This window comes from Sus scrofa, chromosome 14 (genome assembly GCF_000003025.6).
Source record: "Sus scrofa isolate TJ Tabasco breed Duroc chromosome 14, Sscrofa11.1, whole genome shotgun sequence".
NCBI classification, from domain to species: domain Eukaryota; kingdom Metazoa; phylum Chordata; class Mammalia; order Artiodactyla; family Suidae; genus Sus; species Sus scrofa.
The window spans coordinates 90,788,951-90,812,284 of NC_010456.5; the positions used below are offsets into that span (position 1 = coordinate 90,788,951).

Here is a 23,334-nt window from a genome sequence, read left to right on the forward strand (position 1 = left end):
ATTGACATGCAATAAATAATACATATATAAAGTGTACAGTTTGAGAAGTTGTGACACATACACACACACACACATGCACACATACACACAAACAAAACAAACAAACAAACAAACAAAAAAACTTAGCCTAACACAAGGTTGCAAATAATATCTGTGTTTTCTTCTAGAATTTTATGGTTTAGCTTTTACATGTATATTTGTGATCTATTTTGAACTATTTTTGTAAGTTACATGATTATCATTTTCGTGTATATGTCTTCACACACTTTTTTTTTTTTTTTAATCCTTTTGCCATTTCTTGGGCCGCTCTCGCAGCATACGGAGGTTCCCAGGCTAGGGGTTGAATCCGGAGCTGCAGCTGCCAGCCTATGCCAAAGGCATAGGAACACCTACACCACAGCTCACGGCAACGATGGATCATTAACTCACTGAGCATCAAGGCCAGGGATCAAACCCACAACCTCATGGTTCTTAGTTGGATTCGTTAACCACTGAGCCATGATGGGAACTCCTGTCTTCACAGACTTTTTGTCAGATTTATCCCTAATTACTTTGTAATTTTGATGCTGTTGTAAATGATATTGCTTTTCTAATTTTAATTTCCTGGGAGTTCCCGTTGTGGCTCAGCTAGTTAAAAACCTGTCTGGTATCCATGGGGATGTGGATTCCATCCCTTGCTCAGTGGACTAAAGGATACAGTGTTTCTGCATGCTACTGTGTAGGTTGCAGATGCAGCTTGGATCCTGCATTGCTGTGGCTGTGACATAGGCTGGTACTTGCAGCTCCAATTCAACCTCTAGCCTGGGAACTTCCATAAGCCACAGGTGCAGCCCTAAAAGGAAAAAAAAAATTTTATTTCCTATTATTCATTGCTAGCACATAGAAGTAAAATTGATTTTTGCATATTGATCTTGTATCTTAAAATTTTGTTAAACTCATGTATTAGTGCTAGTAGCAAAGTCAAGTCCATTAAATGTTCTGTACAGGCAGTTGTCATCTGTGAATAAAGATAATCTTATGCTGCTCTGTTCTATTTGGATGCCTTCTTCTTTCCTGCTCTAGTGAAAATCTTCAGAACTGTATTTAATGTAATTGGCGAGAGTAGACAGCCTTGTGTTTGTGATCTTATGGGGAGAACGTTCATTCTTTCAACATTGCGTATGATGTTAGCTCTATGTTTTTTGTAAATACTTTTCAACATATTGAGGTTCCCTTATGTTTTTAGTTGGCTGAGAGTTTTGATCAACTTTGATACTGGTGATTTCTCTCTCTCTTTCTTTTTACTGATGTGGCCAGAGGTTTATCACTTTTACTGATCTTTTCAAAGAATTCTTTTGGTTTCATAGATTTTTCTCTGTTGTCATTGTCTTCTATTTCTTTCACCTGTGCTTTGATGTTTATTATTTCTTTTCCTCTGTTTCCTTTGATTTTAATTTGCTCTTCTATTTTCTAGATTTTTAAGGTTGAAGCCAAGGTTATTTATTTGAGATCCTTTTTGTTTTCTGTCATAGGATTTAGTGATTATAAATTTCCCAAGTTCTGCTTTCATGGCATTCCACAAATTTTGCCATATTGAGTTTCATTTTCATTTAGTTAAAAATACTTTCTAATCTCTCTTTGGATTTATTCTTTGATCTATGGGTGATTTTTAAGTGAGTTATTTAATTTCAAAAATTTCTGGACTTTCCAGACATCTTGCTCTTATTTATTTCTAATTTCATTCCATTTTGGTCTGAAAACATATTTTAAATGACTTGAATCCTTTTAAATTTAAGGAGACTTGTTTCATGGTGCAGAATAAGGTCTCTATGTTCTATGTATATTTTAGAAGAATATGTATTCCACTGTTGTTGGATGGAGTATTCTATAAATGTCAGTCATGTCAAATTGATTGATAGTGTTTTTTAAGTCTCCTTTATCTTTGTGGTCCGGTTGTTCTATTAGTAGTGATTAAATTGCCTACTGTGTGAATTTCTCTTTAGAGTTACACCAATTTTGCTACATGTAGTTGATGCTCTGTTATTAGGTGCATAAATATTTAGGATTGTTTTGTTTTCTTGATAAATTAACCATTAAGAAATGACTATCTTTACCCCTGGTGATGGTATTCTTTGCTCTGAAATCTACTTTGAGACTAGTATAGGCACTATAGCTTTCTTTTGATTAGTGTTGGTATGGTATCACCTTTTCCATCTTTCCACTTTTAACTTATTTGTGTCTTTAAAGTGCTTTTCATGTAAACAACATATATGGTTGGGTCTTTTTTATCGAGTTTGACAATTTATCTCTTTATTTGACCGTTTAGACCATTTATATCTAAGCGGATTATTGATATGGTTAGTTTAAGTTTGTCTAGTGTGTTTTATTTTTCCCTTTTCATCTCTTTTCTGCCCTTTAAAAAATTAATATTTAAGTTTTCCTTCTTTATTGGTTTGTAACTCTTTATTTCAGTGTTTTTAAAATTTTATTTTATTTTATTAAGATTCACAGTATACATCTTTAACTTGTCCCAGTCTGCTTTCAAGTGATTTTACACTACTTTTAAGGATACTACAAGAACTTTACTTCTATTTCTCCCCTTCTGACCTTTATGCTCCTATTATCATACATTTTTGTTATATGTATGTTATAACCTCCAGCATACGATATTGTCATTTTAAGACACTCTTCATTTTTTTTGGCTGTACCTGCGGCATGTGGAAGTTCCCAGCCCAGGGATCAAACCTGCCCCACTGCCGTGACCCAAGCCACTGCAGTGACAATGCCGGATCCTTAACCCGCTGTGCCACAAGAGAACTCATAAACACTTTTCCTTTTAAGGAGATTATAAGGAAATTATGTTTGCCTATAAATGTAACTACCATTTCCGCTGTTCTTCATCTCTATGAGTGGAGCTGTATTTCGATCTGTTGTTTGCCTTCAATGTGAAAGATTTCTTTTAATGTTTCTTCTTTTGTGACTTGACTGATAATGACTTCTTTCAGCTTTCTTTTTTTTTTTATTTTTTGTTTTCCTCATTTCTTGTGTCTGGGGTTTGTTGAGCTTTGTAGATCTGTGGGGTTACAATTTTCTTTGAATTTGGAATATTTTAAAAATATTTTTTTCTGTCACCTCCCTTCTTTGGAGACTCTATTATAAACCTTAACTGCCTTGAAGTTGTCAGATATTATGTTTTTAATTTCTTTAAATTGTTTTTGCTTCTGTGTTTTATTTTGCATAATTGTAATTGCTATGTTTATGAGTTCATTAATCTTTTCTTTTTCAATGTCTAATTTGCTGTTAGGTCACCTAGCGTACTTTTCATCTCAGACATGGTATAGTTTTCATCTCTAGAAGTTCAGTTTGGTCTTTTCATATCTCTGTTCAACTTTTTTATCATAAGATCCAAATTGAACTTCTAAAAATTTCTTTAAAAATAAAACTGACTTAAGATACCAAGTGGTGGGTATCTCTGTAGTATTTTTTAAAATTCTTTGAAAATGTTAGCATACTATCTTGACTATATTTCCATTTGATTATCTTGAGATTTTTCTTCATTTTTTTTCAAGTTCTCTTTTCTTTTTCATACAAATAATTTCACCATTTAAAAAAAGTCGTGTTCTTTCATATTCTTCTGTCCCCTTACCCCATTACTTGATATCTTTGCTTATCCCTAAGCCTATTTGAAAATGTCCTTCTGTGCACTTATGTAGGATTATTAGCATGCATTTTTAATAGCCTAAAAGGTAATTTTGTATTTGGCCATCAAATCAGTGTTTAGAAATACACATTTCATTTGATAGTATTTACAAATTACTTTCCATCTCAGAACAATGTCCATTTTACACTGTTTATTAACAGAGTTCTGTGTCTCCTGTAAGCAACAACATAATTTTAATTTAAGGCAAGGGGTTTAAGAAGCTGTTAGGGCATCTCTCATGGTGCTGGCTTACTCCTTCCAAAGGCAGTCTATCCTTTATTAAGTTACCAGGAATTTGAGATCCAGTATAAAAACTGTCTGTACCTTTCTCTTATTGACAGCCCTACTCTTTTTCTTCTAGGAACCATCAGCATAACTGCAACATATTTGACTCTGCACCGTATCCCTTGTTTCATGTATTACAGAGCTGAGTCTCTCAACATCCTGGTTGTTTTCTTTTAGACCATGCCTAGTTTCTTCCTAGAAATATGTTTAGATGAAGAGATGAATATGCATCTTTAAAATGCACCAGTCCCAAATTACTGCCTTTGGTTGGGCGTTACCCTCTGTGAGATCATTTGTATGGCTTCTTAAATCATCTGCCTGCTTTCCTTGTGAGAGCCCCAAGAGATTCATATTCTCATACCTAGAAACCAGGGTTTCTTTTGTCATCTGTTTACCTTTCTTTGGTCCCTGGAGTGGTGTTTTTTTGAAACTGCTTCCAAGCATGTTTTCCTGTTTGGTAATCAAGTCTGTCACTGTAATGTGCTGGAAATTACTCTGGTTTGCTCACGTACAAACAGAAGGTTGCAGCATGCTTGCAGTTTAAGAACCAAATATGAGTAATTCTTTTCTAATGGTTGTTTTCTACCTGGGCTTGTTTTCTTTGTTGGGCTTGTTTTCTTTGAGGGTGAAGAAATAAGATTAAGTGTTTTTTAAGTGATAGAAAAGAGTGTGGTATTGTCAGATATAAATAAAGGTTGATCAGTTTGAACAGTACATTTTCTTGTGCACACAGAGATTTTGAAGCTTAAATGCAGATAAAACAAGTGCCGTTTTAAATATTCTTCATCAAGGAGTTCCCGTCGTGGCGCAGTGGTTAATGAATCTGACTAGGAACCATGAGGTTGCGGGTTCGATCCCTGCCCTTGCTCAGTGGGTTAACGAGCCAACGTTGCCCTGAGCTGTGGTGTAGGTCGCAGATGCGGCCTGGATCCCGCATTGTCGGATCCCGAGTTGCTGTGGCTGTGGTGTAGGCTGGCGGGTACAGCTCCGATTAGACCCCTAGCCTGGGAACCTCCATATGCCGCGGGAGCGGCCCAAGAAATGGCAAAAAGACTAAATAAATAAATAAATAAATATTCTTCATCAAAAGCCAATAGTATTGGTTTTGGCTATTTTGTGTATTAGCAGCTTACCTTTCCCAGCCAGTTCTCACATGAGTCCTGTACTGGTAATTCTTCTTATTTAATAGGATATGGAAATAGAAGGATGTGCAGAATGACTCTAGCTGACCTCTCTGATGCTGGTCTGCTGAGAGTTTGGTAAGAGTCCGTGTCATGTAGGTAAAACCAAGAGTCTAGTTTGGGTATATGCGAGGGAAGTGCCAGCAGTTGGCTTCTGTGTGTTATGTGTCAATAAAGTGAAAGTAGTACACAGATATGTTTGTCTTGGTACCATTGCAGGGTTCAATGATTATGGTTTGTTGATTGTCACTATTTTCTTAGTTTTCCTGTGAATTAAATGACCGAGAGGCAGATAATTTTTAGATTTTTGGTCTGTAACCCAGTAGAAAATAAGAAAACTACCCAAATTTGTTTTTTTTTATAGTGATTTTTTTCCATTATACCTGGTTTACAGTGTTCTGTCAATATTCTACTGTACAGCATGGTGACCCAGTCACACATACATATATACATTCTTTTTTTTCACATTGTCATGCTTCATCATAAGTGACTAGAGATACTTTCCAGTGCTATACACCAGGATCTCATTGCTTATCCATTCCAAAGGCAATATTTTACATCTATTAACCCGAGATTCCCAGTCCATCCCACTCCCTCCCCAACCCCCTTGGCATCAAGTCTGTTTTCCATGTCCATGATTTTCTTTTCTGTGGAAAGGTTTATTTGTGGCGTGTATTAGATTCCAGATATATGTGATATCGTATGGTATTTGTCTTTCTCTTTCTGACTTACTTCATTTAGTATGAGAGTCTCTACTTCCATCCATGTTGCTGCAAATGGCATAATTTTGTTCTTTTTTATGGCTGAGTAGTATTTCATTGTGTATATATTACCACATCTTAATCCAGTCATCTGTCGATGGGTATTTAGGTTGTTTCCATGTCCTGGCTATTGTGTATAGTGCTGCAATGAACATGTGGGTGCATGTGTCTTTTTCAAGGAAAGTTTTGTTTGGATATATGCCCAAGAGTGGGATTGCGGGGTCATATAGTAGTTCTATATATAGTTTTCTAAGGTACCTCCATACTGTTTTCCATAGTGGTTGTACCAATTTACATTCCTACCTACAGTGTGGGAGGGTTCCCTTTTCTCCACACCCTCTCTAGCATTTGTTATTTGTGGACTTATTAATGATGGCCATTCTGACTGGTGTGAGGTGGTACCTCATTGTAGTTTAGATTTGCATTATCTAATAATCAGTGATGTTGAACATTTTTTCATGTGCTTGTTGGCCATATGTATATCTTCTTTGGAGAAATGTCTATTCAGGTCATTTGCCCATTTTTCAATTGAGTTATCACATTGTTGGCTTTTTTTCTGTTGAGTTGTATAAGTTGTTTGTATATTTTAGAGATTAAGCCCTTGTAGGTTGCATCATTTGAAACTATTTTCTCCCATTCTGTAAGTCGTCTTTTTCGGGTTTTTTAAAATGGTTTCCTTTGCTGTGCAGAAGCTTGTCAGTTTGGTTAGGTCCCATTGGTTTATTTTTGCTTTTATTTCTGTTGCCTTGTGAGATTGACCTTAGAAAACATTTGTAAGGTTGATATAAGAGAATGTTTTCCCTGTGTTCTCTTCTAGGAGTTTGATGGTGTCTTGTCTTATATTTAAGTCTTTCAGCCATTTTGAGTTTATTTTTGTGCATGGTGTGAGGGTGTGTTCCACTTTCATTGATTTACAAGTGGCTTGTCCAGTTTTCCCAGAACCACTTGCTGAAAAGACTGTTCTTGCCTCCTTTGTTGAAGATTAATTGACCGTAGGTGTCTGGGTTTATTTCTGGGTTCTCTATTCTGTTCCATTGGTCTGTATGTTTGTTTCGGTACCAGTACCACACTGTTTTGATTACTGTGGCTTTGTAATATTGCCTGAAGTCTGGGAGAGTTATGCCTCCTGCTTGGTTTTTGTTCCTCAGGATTGTTCCATATACATTTTTGGATTGTTTGTTGTCATTCTGTTAAAAATGTCATGGGTAGTTTGGTAGGAATTGCATTGAATGTGTAGATTGCTTTGAGTAGTATGGCCATTTTTACAATATTAATTTTTCCCACCCAATAGCATGGAATATCTTTCTATTTCTTTGAATCCTCTTTAATTTCCTTGATTAATGTTTTATAGTTCTCAGCATATAATTCTTTCACCTCCTTGGTCAGATTTATTCCCAGGTATTTGATTTTTTGGGGTGCGATTTTAAAAGGTATTATATTTTTGGATTCCTTTCTAATGTTTCATTGTTAGTATCCAGAAATGCAACCGATTTCTGAATGTTAATCTTATATCCTGCTACTCTGCTGAATTTGTTGATCAGTTTGAATAGTTTTTGGGTTGAGACCTTAGGATTTTCTGTATATAGTATCATGTCATCTGCATACAGTGACAATTTTACTTCTTTTCTATCAATTTGGATACCTTTTATTTCTTTTGTCTGATTGCTGTGGCTAGGACTTCCAATACTATGTTGAATAAAAGTGGTGATAGTGGGTATCCTGTCTTACTCCAGATTTTAGTGGGAAGGCTTTCAGCTTTTCTCCATTGAGTATTATATTTGCTGTGGGTTTGTCATAAATGGCTTTTATTATGTTAAGGTATGTTCCCTCTATACCCACTTTGGTAAGAGTTTTTATCATGAATTGATGTTGGCCAAATTTGTTTTTTAATGTAGAGTTTTCAAAAAATAATACTATAGCCATAACATTTATAAGTAGTTGTTAGTGAACTTTTATACTTGATGTCATTGAGATGACTCCTTTATTTTATACAAATGAAGAAATAGGTCCAAAAAGATATGCTTTGTCCATGGATACTTTAATTTGTGTGATATGTTTTCCATGTTATTTTGTTTCTTCTTTAAAAATGGTTTCACATGAATATAAATATACTCCACATATTTATTCTTTCATTTCTTGTACATCAGGCAGGAATTAACAGTATATTATATACTGGAAAGAATCCTGCCTGCAAGAATCCTGTAGACCCAGCAGGGAGGTAGAAAAGAGCCATGTTACAGGATGCAGTGAATCCTCTGATGGTGGCCTCCCCGATGTATCGCAGCAGGAACTTTTTTGATACATGATGTGACTAATGCTTTTGTTTTTGTTTATCTGATTATCTGATTTCTTCCTGGGATTTAGGTGTGCCTTTTTAATTTTTAAATTTGAGGACCCAGGCTTTTCTTCACTTTTGAAAATTTTCCGTCCATCATTTCCTCAAATCTTGCCTCTTTCTGATTTTTTTCATTCCCTTTCTGGGACTAAAGCTCATTGTGTCTTCTGCCATACTTCCTGTTTATCTCTGTGCAGAGCACTCTGGGGGATTTCTTCAGTATTCTCTTTCTATTCACTAACTCTCTCCTTGACTGGGTCTAGACTCACCATTAAGATTTTATTGTTGACATGTTTTTATTTCATACATTTTTTCATAGTTTCCTGTCTTTGCATTGTTTTTCATTTTTCTTTTATCTCTATGAACATACAATTCAGGTTTCTTTTATTTCCCCCAGTATACTGCAAATTGCATTATTTATGTATAAAAACAACTTGCTTTTAAATATTACCTGAAACTCTAGATAGGAAAATTCTTCACAGTTTTTAGTAAGTACAACTGATATATCACCCTCTAATAAGTGGAGGTATGCAATTGTCCATTAACTAATTATTCACTTCACATGGAGCCATTTAAAAATTTATTTTAGGAGTTCCTGTCATGGCGCAGTGGTTAACGAATCTGACTAGGAACCATGAGGTTGCGGGTTCTATCCCTGCCCTTGCTCAGTGGGTTAACGATCCGGCGTTGCCCTGAGCTGTGGTGCAGATGCGGCTCAGATCCTGCGTTGCTGTGGCTCTGGCATAGGCTGGCAGCTACAGCTCCGATTCGACCCCTAGCCTGGGAACCTCCATATGCCGCGGGAGCAGCCTAAGAAATGGCAAAAAGACCAAAAAAAAAAATATTTTATTTTATTTTTTGACCACACCCATGGCATGTATAAGTTCCCAGGCCAGGGATCGAACCCACACCACAGCAGCTATCCAAGCCACTGCAGTGGCAATGCCAGATCCTTAACCTGCTATGCCATAAGGTAACTCACACATGTAACCATTATTATAGTATCTAAATAGATGAAGCTACCACTAAGGGTTTGTTTTATTTATTTAATATAGCATATACTTATATCATGTTTATTCTGTGCAAGGCACTGTTCTTCTAAGGACTTTACAAATATTAATTGTTTTTGATCCTCATGTGAGCACTGTGAGGTATAAGTACTCTCGTTGTCATCCTCCTTTTATAGGGGAGGCACAGAAAAATTGGATGAGTTTCCCAAGGTTCCCTGGTTGGCCCATGGTGGAATTGGTGTTCAGACCCAGCCTCCACACCCATACTCACTTACTTGTTCTTTGCAAGCTGCTTAGCCAGCCACTATCTTTTCAAGCCAAATGTCCCTCTTAATGAACCACGCCCAGTCTGCATTGCTGCAGCACTTAGGTCCATACTGAGGCAGATTCAGGTGTCATTCTGTTTGCTTCCTATGTCTATATCTTGTCTATGTTAATTTATTCACTCTTTGAGCAAATATTTATTAAGCACCCATTACATGGTGGGTTCCATGTTAGGCATCAAGCATAAAGGTGGTGTAACATTTGCTGCCTAAATTTCCCCCAAGCTGTGTGCTTCTGTAAGTCCCTAGGCCACAACTGGAGTCCAGGACCTCGCCATTTCTACTGTTGCAGCTGTCCACATATCAGTCTCCTTGCCTCAGCCCCTCTCTTCCTGCTCTGGGCGCTCCTGGCAGGGAAAAATACACAGTTACACAGTTCAATGTGGTAAGTGCCATAGTCCAGAGAAGAATCCTGATCCAGTCTCTTGGTAACAGGGAAGGTTTTCTGGAAGAAGAGATGTCAAAAGATGAGTCTGTAAGGAGAGAGTTAGATGAAGACAGAGAAGAGCGTTCAGGGCAGAGGGAAAGGTCCAAGGCAAAAATTCCTGGGGAAGAGAACACATGATATGTTGGAAGTACTGAAAAAAGCTCACTATGCTGGAACTTGAAGTGTGCAGGCGAGGGCAGTAGCTGCCACATTGGTGCTGAGGGCACGGAGGAGCCAGGAGTTACACAGTAGAGGCTCTTGTTTTAGTAAGGTGACCATGCAGAGGGGAGTTGGAGAGCCCACTTAGAAGGTTTTTGAACAGTCTGGATGATGATGTGCGTAAACCAGGGAGGTAGTGTTGGGCATGAGAGAAGTGAGTGCATCGCAAGGAGCTGGGCAGGAGGTGGAAACGATGACAGTGCTGGTGGCTGAAGGATTGTAGAGGTTCAGTAGGTGAAGCCTGGCCTAAAGGAAAGGCTGACATCATTCACTTTGACAGATGAGAGGTGGCAGGTTAGAGGAAAGATCGTGAGTTTGGTGGCAGATGTGCGAATGTGAAGTATTTGTGGGGGTCCAGCTGGAAGTATGCAGAATTCAGTTGTGTCTGGATCTCCAGAGAAAAATCTATCTAAGCTAGAGATAGAAAGAAATTTCAGAGTTGGTCACAATAAAGGATGCCTTAGGAATAGATGAAGTTTTCAGTTGGAATGAATAGCCTGAGGAGAAATAGGGGTATGTGACAGGACACTGAGGAAGAGGAGTCACCATGTTGTCACCGTCTCACAGACACCCCTTATCTCACAGACACCCCGTGCTGATAGGTCCTTTGGGTGCTTGCTGTGTTTTGGAATACTTTATATCTTTCTTCCGTGCCGGTTTTGCATAGGTGATAAAATATCGCTTCCTTTCATTCGGTTGTCCTTATGCTATATTTGTGCATTTTTTGTGTTTGCTAATGAACTCAGTTTACCACATGTCAGAAGCCTGCCTTTAAACATCAAGGGATTGCTTTTGAATTCACAGTATTCTGGTTATGTGTGAATAACTAGTAGTGGTTACAGTTACAAGAAAGTCTTTATAATATCTTTAGCCTCACTCTGGGCTTTGGTTTTTGAATTAAGGTTAATAATGCTTGTGTATTATTAGCTGTGTAATTAGCACTTATAGTGGAATCACCACCCAAACTGTGAAAGACATACTCAAGTTATTCATACTGTATCCTAAGATTCATCAGTGTCTGTTCCCTGAGAGCAAAGGTCTTCTCTTCAGACTAGCTATATGACCTAGGATTTTCTGGACTTGGATGAGCCTCTGCTTGCCAGAAATGGTTCTTGCGCCCACTCACTGAGTGTCACCATCCTCCTTTCTGGGCCTTAGTGGCCCTCCCACACCTCCCACTGATAGCAGTTGTCACCCCAAATCTAACTCACAGGCATAGAGACCAGAAGCTTTTATCAGGTAGACTTTGAAACTGCCTTTCAAAAAATTATTCCATCAAAAGTTCAAGGTAATAGAGAGTTTTTTGAGGAAAATTTGATCTGTGAACCTCTTACTTAAAAAAAGCATTTATTGTGAAAACCAGAAAAGTTGTAGAGGGTCAAATTTAGCTTTAAAGAGACTGAAGAGGCATTAGGACCAAATACAATGTGTAAACCTTGATGGAACCTGCTAGGAAAAAATAAGCAGCTTATATAAACTGTTTGTTTTTTGAGACAACTGGGAAATCTAAATATTGTCTATATATTAGATGATAATTATAGAGTTATGGCTAATTTCTTAGATGTGAAAACGGCACTGTGGTTATATTAAGAGAATGTTCTTGTTCTTTTTTAAAAATGATTTTTATTTTTCCATTATTGTTAGTTTACAGTGTTCTGTCAATTTCTACTGTACAGCAGAGGAACCCAGTCACACATATACGTACATTCTTTTTCTCACATTATCCTCCATCATGTTCATCATAAGTGACTAGATATAGTTCCCTGTGGTATACAGCAGGATCTCATTGCTTATCCACTCCAAATGCAATAGTTTGTTCTTGTTCTTAACATACATACAGAAGTACTTAGGGGTAATGTGCATAATGTCTGCAACTTACTTTCAAATGGTTCAACCAGAAAATAACAAGGAAAAGAAAAAGTTTGTGTGTGGGAGGGGGAGGAGGAAGGAGGAGGGAGAGAGTAAGAAAGCAAACATGGCAATTTTTTTTGACAGTTGATGCATCTTATTGAAGGATATAGAGTATTATTTTTTCAACTATTCTGTGGACTTTTAAATTTTCAAATAAAAAGTTTTGGGCAATAAAAGACTTCTGCTGTGAAATGTGAGATAAAGCCAGGGTTGTAGTAAAAAAACAACAGGAGTTCCCGTTGTGGCACAGTGGTTAACGAATCTGACTAGGAACCATGAGGTTGCGGGTTCTATCCCTGCCCTTGCTCAGTGGGTTAACGATCCGGCGTTGCCCTGAGCTGTGGTGTAGGTCGCAGACGTGGCTCGGATCCTGAGTTGCTGTAGCTCTGGCATAGGCCAGCGGCTACAGCTCCAATTAGACCCCTAACCCAGGAACCTCCATATGCTGTGGGAAGCGGCCCTAGAAAAAGACCAAAAGAAAAAAAAAAGAAAAAAAAAAAAAGAAAACAGTGAACAATAATAAACAATTCAAAGGCCAGTGGGTGAATTTTCTAGTGAGATGCTTTATAGGTGTTCAAATACTTCAAAATCTGATTCCAAATTTTTAATGATATCAGGATTATGCAAACATTGGTTGTTGTTGAAATAACAAATTGTTTTAAAAATGTGGTTATTTCTGATCAATGGTGTTTTTTTCACCCATCACATTAGCAGAATATTCAAAATGAAAGTTTGACTAGACTAGGTTTTCTTTGTGTTGTATTTTAGGAAATCTACTTCCTTTGTTTAGGTTTTCACAAGTCCTGTGTCACATATCAGTGCCTTAGGTGTTCTCAGATGTGTGGCTTGCTCAGTCTCTTGTTGACCTTTCTTCTCTGATGTATTAAAGAATATAGTCCTCAAACTGGTTACTCAGGGCTGGGAGGCGTGTGCAGACTTTCCAAAGGGCATACAAGTGTGGGTGGGCTTAAAGGGATCTGCTTTCAGGTCCTCCTTTTCCACGTACTCTTGAGCCTAAAACTGCACCTGCCAGTTTTCCACCCACATCTCCTCTCCCAGTACCTCTTCTCCTACCCTGAAGAACAAAGACATGTCCCTTAATTTTACTTTGCAGCATTTCCTCAGAGATAAAAATCTCAGGCCATCAAATGAAGGGACAATTAGAATTACTGGTTTGGGGAAAGCTTTTAATAAATAACCAGATGACTGTATGCCTGCCTAGTTGGTTTATGTTTTCCTGTCTTGTACAAACTGTATTTCTGAGGCTTTCGGATTAGGGTATGTTGGCCTATGATTGCATGTTCTGAATTCAGATACACTATAAGCATAGGTAGATGAAAGTGACTTTACCTCTTCCACCTCTGAAATGATGCCGTTCTCTAATGAAGAGCTTTTTCTTTTTGCTTTTTAGGGCTGCACCTGCAACATGTGGAAGTTCCCAGGCTAGGGGTAGAATCAGAGCTGCAGCTGCCAGCCTATGCCACAGCCACAGCAATGCGGGATCCGAGCTGCATCTGTGACCTAAAATGTGTGTCATTCAACAAAGTAGTTAATGCCTCTTTTTATTGAATCATATCATAAAATATTTTCCAGTTGCAATTAATCCTCAGAAAATATTTTATATTTTCTACCTCTTATTAATAAAAAATGAAATTATATTCTTGCTGCCAGGCCGATTTATTTTTAGCAGCATAGTAATTATAGTAGGTTTTTAGTAATCTCGGCCTGGTATCTGCTCCACATCCTCTCTCATATGGTGGAATGGAATTCATGTCAGTTTTTAGATCATAACAAAAGCACATGACTGAGTTCCTCTGGTAACCTGGTGACTGGCCCAGGCCTGAATCCTGCTTGACACCTAATTTAGACTCTTGTCCTGTTCTGAATCTTTAGTCTGACTTTGCTTTGCCCAAACTATATATACCTTTATTCATACTTTTTATCTTGGCCAACACCGCTTCAGCATTGATTTTTTTTTCCCCCAGTATTGAGGGAACTTAATCTGCTATAATTTAGAATAAATATATAGTTTACTGTGTTAAGTATTCAAAGATTGCTTAAATGTTTAAGAATGCTATTATTATAAAACTATGTTTTTCCTATATTTAGGTAGGTCCATAAAAGCTATTTGTAAACTGTCTCTCTAATGTATATGGTCATTTGGGGCTCCATTCTTCCTCTCTGTTCTCTTTCTGTATGGATGAGTGGTAGTAGGTGGATATGTAAAAGAGAGAAAGAGAAGATAGCATCTCTACCTCTGATGTAGCATTTAAAAAATTCTGCCACGTAGTTATTACCTGTTAGTTGTTACTTGTTTATATCCTATAATAGAGTATGAGTTCCTTACTGAGACGGATGATATTTTCTTCATCAACAGAAATCTCTTGGAGCATATAGGATGGTGTTAGGATTATTTGAATGAAGACATACTCAGTCTTTTGTGAATGGTATTTGTAATTCTTATTCAAATATTTTATATTTTCTTTTTAAGAGCAGCTCATTAAAGTATAAGATGGCAGTTAGAAAAAAATCTGGTAAAGATTTTCTTGTGCAAACTTCTGCCAACATATCTATTAGCATTTCCATAGCTATGGGATTCTCAGTGCTTCTGTTATAAAATTGGCATGGTCCCCAGGTCTCTGACAAGTACAGTGGTTTTTAAAGCTAAGTCGTTTTAATTAGTGTGTGCTGCATGCTTTATTAGAAGCATTGTGGTCTAGAGCAATGATATGACACTGATAACTTCAAAAATCCTCTGGAATGTAGCATTTAAAGAAGAGGGCTCTAGGTGGAAAACTGCCAGTGTCTGAGAGCATGGTTTATGGCTGAGCTGGGATCAGCAGGCCAGGCCAGAACTGGCAATATAGAGATGATGTGGCTAGGTTCCCACAGGGTGCTCCCTTGGGCAACCTGTCAGTAGCTGAGGAAGTCCAGTCCTCCTGAAATGCCAAGATAAGCTTATAGTAAAGGTCAGAGCAAACTGAGTATCTTGTCCAGAGTATTGGGCAACATTTGAGGGAGCAGGTTTCAAGATTATGGGAGCAAGAGTTTATCAGGTCAAGGGTCTTCAAAGCAATGGCAGAGAATTCATCCACCCACCCGTGAATGGGTATTGACTGCAGGCAGGCAGGTTATTGATACGTTCCTTTTATAATTCCTGCTGCTTCAGGGATATGTCATTGCAGGTATCTCAAGAGTTTCAAGGTCTTGTTTGGAATGCCAGTAGTGGGGAGAGTACCAGTGTAATCAGGTGCAGACTCTGGATTCTGTCTCACTTGGGGCTCTCTTTTCTACATTTCATGTGGCCCTGTGATCATAGCATCAAAAGTACCCTGGGGCAGTTCCAACTTTGATGCAGCGTTTTTATGAAAGTTGGAAGGACGTGCTTGACAAACACTGGCTTGCCCTGAATCATAATTCTTATGAAAGCTTGGCCCTCCACAATCAGGTCTTTCAACTCAGACACCCAAAAATAATCAGAATTCTTTATGAGACACTTGGAGTATATTTGAGTCCATCACCTGTTGTATTAATTGCCAAGGAGGCTACTCTTTGGAGAAATACCTTTACCTATACACTTCTAGGTTTTAAGGCCTTCAGGAATGGTTCTGTTATGGAGAAGTTTAAACTCAGAGCACAGAGGTATTTGAAAAGAGGATGTGATTCAAAGAATAGGTGACAGTGGTTGAGAGACAATAAGAACAAACAATGAGATTCAATAAAACAAAAAAATGGTAACTCAAAAAATTTAAGTTATGGTTTAAAATATATAAAAACAGAATGATGACTAAGTTGATGATGATCTTAAAATTGGAGAATTAGGGTTTTTAAAAATTTTTTATTTATTATTTCCCCAATACATTATTATTTTTTCTACTGTACAACATGGTGACCAAGTTACACATACATGTATACATTCATTTTTCTCCCATTATCATGCTCCATCATAAGTGACTAGACATAGTTCTCAGTGCTATGCAGCAGGATCTCATTGCTAATCCATTCCAAAAGCAATAGTTTGTATCTATGAACCCCAAGCTCCCAATCCATCCCACTCCCTCCCCCTTGGCAACCACAAGTCTGTTCTCTAAATCCATGACTCTCTTTTCTGTGGAAAGTTTCACTTGTGCTATATATTAGATTCCAGATATAAGTGATATCATATGGTATTTGTCTTTCTCTTTCTGACTGACTTCACTCAGTATGGGAATCTCTGGTTCCATCCATGTTGCTGCAAATGGCATTATTTTATTCTTTTTTATGGCCGAGTATTATTCCATTGTGTATATATACCACATCTTCCTAATCCAATCATCTGTCGATGGACATTTGGGTTGATTCCATGTCTTGGCTATTGTGAATAGTGCTGCAATGGATGTGGGGGTGCATGCGTCTTTTTCAAGGAAAGTTTTGTCCGGATATATGCCCAAGAGTGGGATTGCTGGGTCATATGGTAGTTCTAGAATTAGTTTATCATGTAGAATTAATGTATTACCCAACAATCCCCTATGCTTCTGTGATGGTTTGTCATGGAGTTAATGTTGAAACCGTCGCCTGTGTTATATATTTAAGATGTGCTCACCCAAGCTTTAGTCTATTTAGGAGCACATGGTAAATACAGGAAAATGTGAATGACTATGTTCCAAAATCATCCCTTGTAAAATTTTAGTTTCTTCCAACAGTTATAGGCCCTTCTATAACTCCTTTTATAATATACAGTCTTTTTATAACACACGGTCAGTCTTCTGTATCCATGGGTTCCACATCTGTGGATTCAACCAACTTTGACTTTAAAATTTTCAGGAAAATATGACCCAGCAATCCCACTCCTGGGCATATATTTGGACAAGACTATAATTCAAAAAGATACACGCACTCCAGTGTTCATTGCAGCACTATTCACAATAGCGAAGACATGGAAGCAATCTATGTCCACTGACAGAGGATTGGATAAAGAATATGTGGTACATATGTGCAGTGGAGTAAAAAGAATGAAGTAGGAGTTCCCATCATGGCTCCGTGGAAAGGAACCTGACTAGCATCCATGAGGATGCAGGTTCGATCCCTGGCCTCACTCAGTGGGTTAAGGATCTGGCCTTGCCTTGAGCTGTGGTGTAGTTTGCAGATGCTGCTCGGATCCTGCTTTTCTGTGATTGTGGTGTAGGCCAATGGTGACAGCCCTGCTTGGACCCCTAGCCTGAGAACCTCCATATGCCGTGGGTGTGGCCCTAAAAAATAAAAAAGAATGAAATAATGTCATTTGCAGCAACATAGATGGACCTAGAGATTGTCATACTAAGTGAAGTAAGTTAGAGAAAGACAAATGTATGATATCACTTCTATGTGGAATTAATAAAAATGATACAAAAGAATTTATATAACAGAAACAAACTCACAGATTTTGAAATCAAATTTAGGATTACCAAAGGGGAAACCGTAGGGGGAAGGGAAAATTGGGAGAGTGGGATTAACACATGCACACTTCTGTATATAAAATAGAAAAACTAACAAGCACCTGCTATATAGCACAGGGAGGTCTACTCAGTGTTCTGTAAAATCCTATATGGGAAAAAAGAACGGACATATGTATATGTATAACTGATTAGCTTTGCTATACACCTGAAATTAATGCAACGTTGTAAATCAACTATACGCCAATAAAAGTTTTTTTTTTTTTTTTTTTTAAAGGAAAATATTTGGGAAAAAGATTCCAGGATTTCCCTGGTTGTTCAGTGGATTAAAGATCTGGTGTTGACACTGCTGTGGTGTGGGTTCATTCCCTGGCTCAGGAACTTCTGCATGCCATGGATGTGGCCAAAATAGAAAAATTCCAGAGATTTTAAGATATATGGGAGGATGTGTGTTGGTTATGTTTTATATAAGGAACTTGAGCGTCTGGATTTTGGTATCTGTTAGGTCCTGGATCCAACCCTCCACCATGAATACCGAGGGATGGCTGTATACATGTTATCATTCCCAGAGTGGGGAGTGGAAGGAGCTCTAAAACACAGGATAGAATTGTACATGTGTGTGGTCCATAAAAAGGAGTTTTAATAACCTGGTTAGATGCTAATTGATTCACAATTCTGCTGCCAGCTAACTGATACTCTAGGAAAAATTGGTGTCCATGGTGTGCCTTGTTCATGCCATCATTCTGTTGCTACTACCACTGTTGTGCTAAAAGGTTTGACCTCCTTTTAATTGCTCTTAAACTCCAATACTCTCGTAGATGCCTCAGGCCAAATGATGAGCCTCACAGCAATCAGGATACATTTTTTCAGGAGAAAAAAACAGAATTGGCTGCTGAAGGAGGTAGCTGGATGGCTCTCTTGTTACAGGGAGTGTTGAGGAGAAGCAGCTGGAGCTGCAGTGTTTCACAAGGATTCAGTGGCCCTGGAGTGGTTGGACTTGATGATTTATCTTTATGTCTCTCTTAATTCGGAGCATGATTGATTTTTTTTTCTTGAGTGTGTTCGGCCACACTTGATTCTTAATGATCAGTTTGAAATTTTGTGTTAATTTTTAAAATATATTTTGTAACACAAGAGGATTTGATATTGTAAATAGTCTAAATGTCATCTGTTAGGATGTCTTCAGCTGCAAGTAATAGAACAACCAGCCCAAACTGATTAAATAATGAAAAGCTTTACTAGCTTCTCTAATAGGAGATGTTTGTAAAAGGGAGGATGGGCTTCAGGGGTGGTTGATCTAGCATAACAGAGGCATACTCAAAGACCTGGGTTTTTTCTCTCTGCTTTACCATTCATGGGGTTTACTTCATCTCAAGGCAGAGTTCTGCTGATGTTATAGGTAGTTGTCAGCATTCACAATTGTACATGACCTTGTGCTGGGAGGAAGAGAGGAAGAGAAGCTTGTTGCTCTAAGGGTAAGAGGGTATTTCCCAGGGCCTTCAGCAGATCTCACCTCCGAGCCAGAATTGGGCTCTTGCTGGTCAGCCCATTCTAGGAACAAAGGGTGAGGTCAGCATCCTGAAATGCATGGTAGCTGGGGAGAGGGAGATACTGAAGGGAACTGGGGCTCCATTGAGGAGGAAGAGGGGAAGGCAACCTATAATATCCACTCTAGTCTTTTGGTTATAATGCTACTCTTTTGATGTCTATTATGCCATCAGTATTTTGTGTTACACTTATTTTTTACGTGGGTCATATCAGGTGTCTTGCTTTTTTTTCTGAGTGGTGTGACCTCTGCTTTAAAATGACAGAGTAAAGCCAAATTTCAAAATATCCTTCCTTTTAGACTTAATGATATGAACAGCAAATGGATTAAAACTACCCAAAATATACCAACAGCAAATTCAAAGAACACAGCTGATGGTCAGTGAGAGAAATGAAAGTTTCCAAAAATTCAGAGTTTTGGCTTCAGAGGCATTCTAACCCCTCACTGTGCAGAGGCTCTAGGAGAGAAGAGAACAGTGAGCAAAATTCTGTAAAATCCCTAAGGTGTGTGGCAGGAGAGTGGGTGGGTACTGCAGTGCTGGCTGTCCCTGAATGTTTCTCTCATGTGACAAAGAAAAGATAACGGGAGATCATTCTTTTGGTATGTCCAGGCTGGGAAAGACGTAGAGAAGAAAGGCAGAATGACGGTAAACCCCGGAGCTGATTATCTTCATCAGTTAACTGGGAGTCAGCAGAACACCTGACAAAAGCAGGTTTCTGGAGAACAGGGAGTGGATGAAGGGGCACATGGTGAGCCCCAGGTGACTGAGAACTCCCTTATCTCTCACTCATGGCTGAGTGGGGGTGGGTAGTGAATTTGCAGGAAAGGGAATGATTCCCAAGGAACAACTTGGGCTGACTCTCTGTGATGGAAATGAAATCTCACAAGGATGGAGGGAGTTGCAGAATGTCAGGGAAGGAGAGACTATATCCCTTGGAGAAGAGAGCAGTAAGGCTGCTTAAAGCCTTAGCCCCAGGTGAGCTGGATCCCTTTTTCCTTTAACACTCTCCACGAATCTCTCTCCTCATAGCACACCTGCGCAAAGCTGCTGGGATGTAGCTGGGAGGGGAAGGGTTCCCCTAGATTACACAGTAGCACCTACAGAGATGCTACATAGAACATCCTGGGAAGAACATCCTGAGCCAATGAGAAGACACAGGCCTCTGCACACACAGCAAGGTGGAGAGAAAGGCACAGTGCTCACTGAAGAAAGATGCAGTCTGTTCTGCAAGAAATAATAATTTCCCTTCAAAAAAGAAGAGAATTCCTGCCTGAGCTATTAAAAACCCAAGTTTCATAGAACATAGGCTTAGAAATGGCGATGATAATAAAATAACAGAATGAGGTGGAAAAGGAAGAAAACGGGGCCAAGGAGACTCAGAGAGAACGAATTTGCAGAACAAACAGATTAGAAGCAGCTAGGAACAGAATGGTCATGGCTGAAAAATTAACTTACTGACAGAGCACTATCTTGAGATATTCCGTGAGTGAAGAAGAAAAAGAAGCAAAGATTGAAACAGGTGAAAATGGTAGGTGTGGTATTGGACTTCCTGGAGGCAGAGCTGAGGTAGAAGAATGGGCCTTCCGTTTTTTGTTCAAGTTCCTCTTGGAATTAGGTTTTTGGTGGCAGAGGATTTAATACTTTAGACAGCACTCATTTGGAAATGTGTAAGCATTGACAAATGGTGAAAATGACTGTTCATGTTCTTCACAGAAGAATACCAATGAGATGAAAGATTTATTTATAGCCTGAGAGACCAGGAAAATTCCCCTTTGAAGCAATTTGTTTCCTGGCAGTGATAACTGAAAGCCTCCCTCCCCCACCATGTCATGATTTTCTGTGCTTTGCAAGAACTGGTCTTTTGCTAAATGTAAATACTGACTTGCGATCTCAGGGCAAGCTGCTTTTCTTACAGCCAGAACCTACATTGTAGGACAGGTTCTACGGAGAAAAAAAGAATTATTTTGTTCTCTCAGACATCTGTGGTTAATCATTGACATTTTCTACTTAAAAAAAAAAAAAAGTCTCTCAAGTCCAGGTGATAGGTTAGCATGAAAGAAGAGCAAACAGATCCACTAACATTTACTTTAGTTGACTAGAAAACTGAACTTTCATTCCTGGCATGCCAGCAAGTATGGTTTAGAATCTTTACATTGCAAATTGCTGTGGGGAGTGAACCATAGAGCAGAAACTGGTTGCTGGAATGGACTTGTCATGAATTATTCATTCACTACCTAGTTCCTAGGAAATCAGCTGGAGGAAGTAGTTAGTCCAGTTTGATCATGGGAGTGGCATTCAGAGAGTTCCAGCAAGCCCTTGCAAGTCCAGCGACGGTGTGCTTCTGCTGGGTGCTGGAAGGCAGCAGCTGCTCTGCTTTGCAGGCAGAACCCAGGAGCATGCTGCTGGGGGACAGCTGCACTGAGGACTCCCTGATGCTTCTTGCCGGAAAATGAAGCTTCAGGTAGGAAAAGTGCCCTGTTAGCAGTAGCCGGATTTCTCATTGATCTTAGAGATGCCCCTAGCTCTTATGGAACAAAGCTACATAGAACTAGAGTTGCTCAAGGATGCCTCACTCGTGGGGCTCCCAACCAGAGAAGCTTAGCAGTTTAATTCTGTTTTCAGGGATGTCCTTTGCTTCTCACAAAACTGTCCCTTAAAATTGTAAAAAGTATTCTTATGCCAAATAAGCATTTAAGAATATAAATTATAAGCCTATTCTTTTTTCACGATGTCTCTTACTCTTAGTGTAAAAAATGTCTTTTCAACTGACATGATATTGACCATATAATTTAAAATCATGGAACTATGGCTTTGGAAAATCATGAGAAAGACAGCTTGGCTTATAATTTGAATAAGCATAGCTGCAGGCTCCATAGCGTTTTCTAGAGGAAGTGTTGTTTTCAGAAGGCACCTTGGTTCCTTCTGCTGGAGCATTCTTTATGGGAAGATCTTTTAGCTTCTCATAAGATGGAAAATGCATAAAAGATGGAACAGTAACAAAGGGTCTTTGTTCTGTTTGTTGGTATTATTTACTCTGTGTGTGCATGTGCATGCACCGTCTCTCTCCCCCTCCCTCTCCCACTCCCCCCCCTCCAATAAGCCAGACATGTAAGTTCTAATTTCATTTGGCAGGGACATTCTAATGTTGCCATTTGCATGTCTGTCAGATTTTGTATGGATGCATTCTGTTAACTTTGCCGAGGCTAGAGATGCTCTTGAGATGGAGGGACAAAAACAGTAAAGATGAAAAGAATCAGCCTCAGGGGATCTGGGCTAAATTGGATATATGTATTCCATCATGAAGTATGATTTATAGTTTTGAAACTCTTAAGGAAACAAACATGCCTTGAACACATACACTCTGAGACAACCAAAGAAGACCAATACTCTTCTGCACCATTTTCTTAAGCTCCAGGAGAAAAGGGGATCTATGTTTTGTTCCCTCATCATTCCCAAGGGCCTAGAACAGTACCTGGAACACAGTAGGTGGTCAATACATGTGTTCCCTGAATGAGTAGGTTCTATACTAAAGAAATTGAATAGTCCTACTACAAAAGTAACGGGAAGTATTTACGGTAATACAATTTCTATAATAACTTTTATAACAAGTGTGTTCTGAATTGTATTGATTAAGATTTTTTCAGCAAACTTTGAGAATTTATGTATTTGGGGGATATTTTAAGAGTCTTAAAGTGTCAGAATTAAAGTTTGTTCATTTTACTCTTTGTATAATTGTTTTTTAAAAAATCAACAATGTATACAAAGACCTTTAATTTTTTAGCATAATGTTACTTCATATTCAAAAAATGAATATGAAAAATACTTAATGGAAAATGTATTTGAAATCAATATATTACTAAGAATATTATTATTTTAATCATGCCATGTTACATGTAACATTTTAAGAAGCATTTAATTTATCCATCTATGTCAGAAGGCTTTTTGAAATTATAAAGGCATGTATTCATAACTTCTAAGGTGAGTTTAAGACTGCAGTATGTGTGGTGCTGAGTGGAACTAAGCAGGGCAACATATTCCCCATAGATAATACCGCATTTGAGAGCTCAGTGGAACCAAAGGGGTCATCTCTGTTAACTTCTCTCTCCTCCCTGCTCCCACACAAGCCCCTTGATAAAGGACAGAACTGAAGTCCAGAACATAGATGAATGACCCAAGAACAAATGGTTAACTGTTACAGTCTTAAACAGATTTTCTGGTTGCTTGTTACTTTGTTATTGCCACATT

General features: G+C 38.5%; 1 protein-coding gene across 15 annotated transcripts in view; it reads left to right on the forward strand.

Moving 5' to 3' along the window:
• MARCH8 (membrane associated ring-CH-type finger 8) overlaps positions 1-23,334 on the forward strand; it is a 129,286-nt gene that overhangs the window by 63,401 nt on the left and 42,551 nt on the right. The window contains exon 1 of one of the 15 annotated variants that reach the window (XM_013983464.2): positions 17,805-21,550. The exons of the other annotated variants lie outside the window; for them this stretch is intronic. Within the exon in view, the coding sequence (XP_013838918.2) occupies positions 21,539-21,550 (12 nt within the window). The 5' untranslated portion in view covers positions 17,805-21,538. Of the gene's footprint in view, positions 1-17,804; positions 21,551-23,334 lie in introns of those variants that run through there. 15 annotated transcript variants of the gene reach the window in all.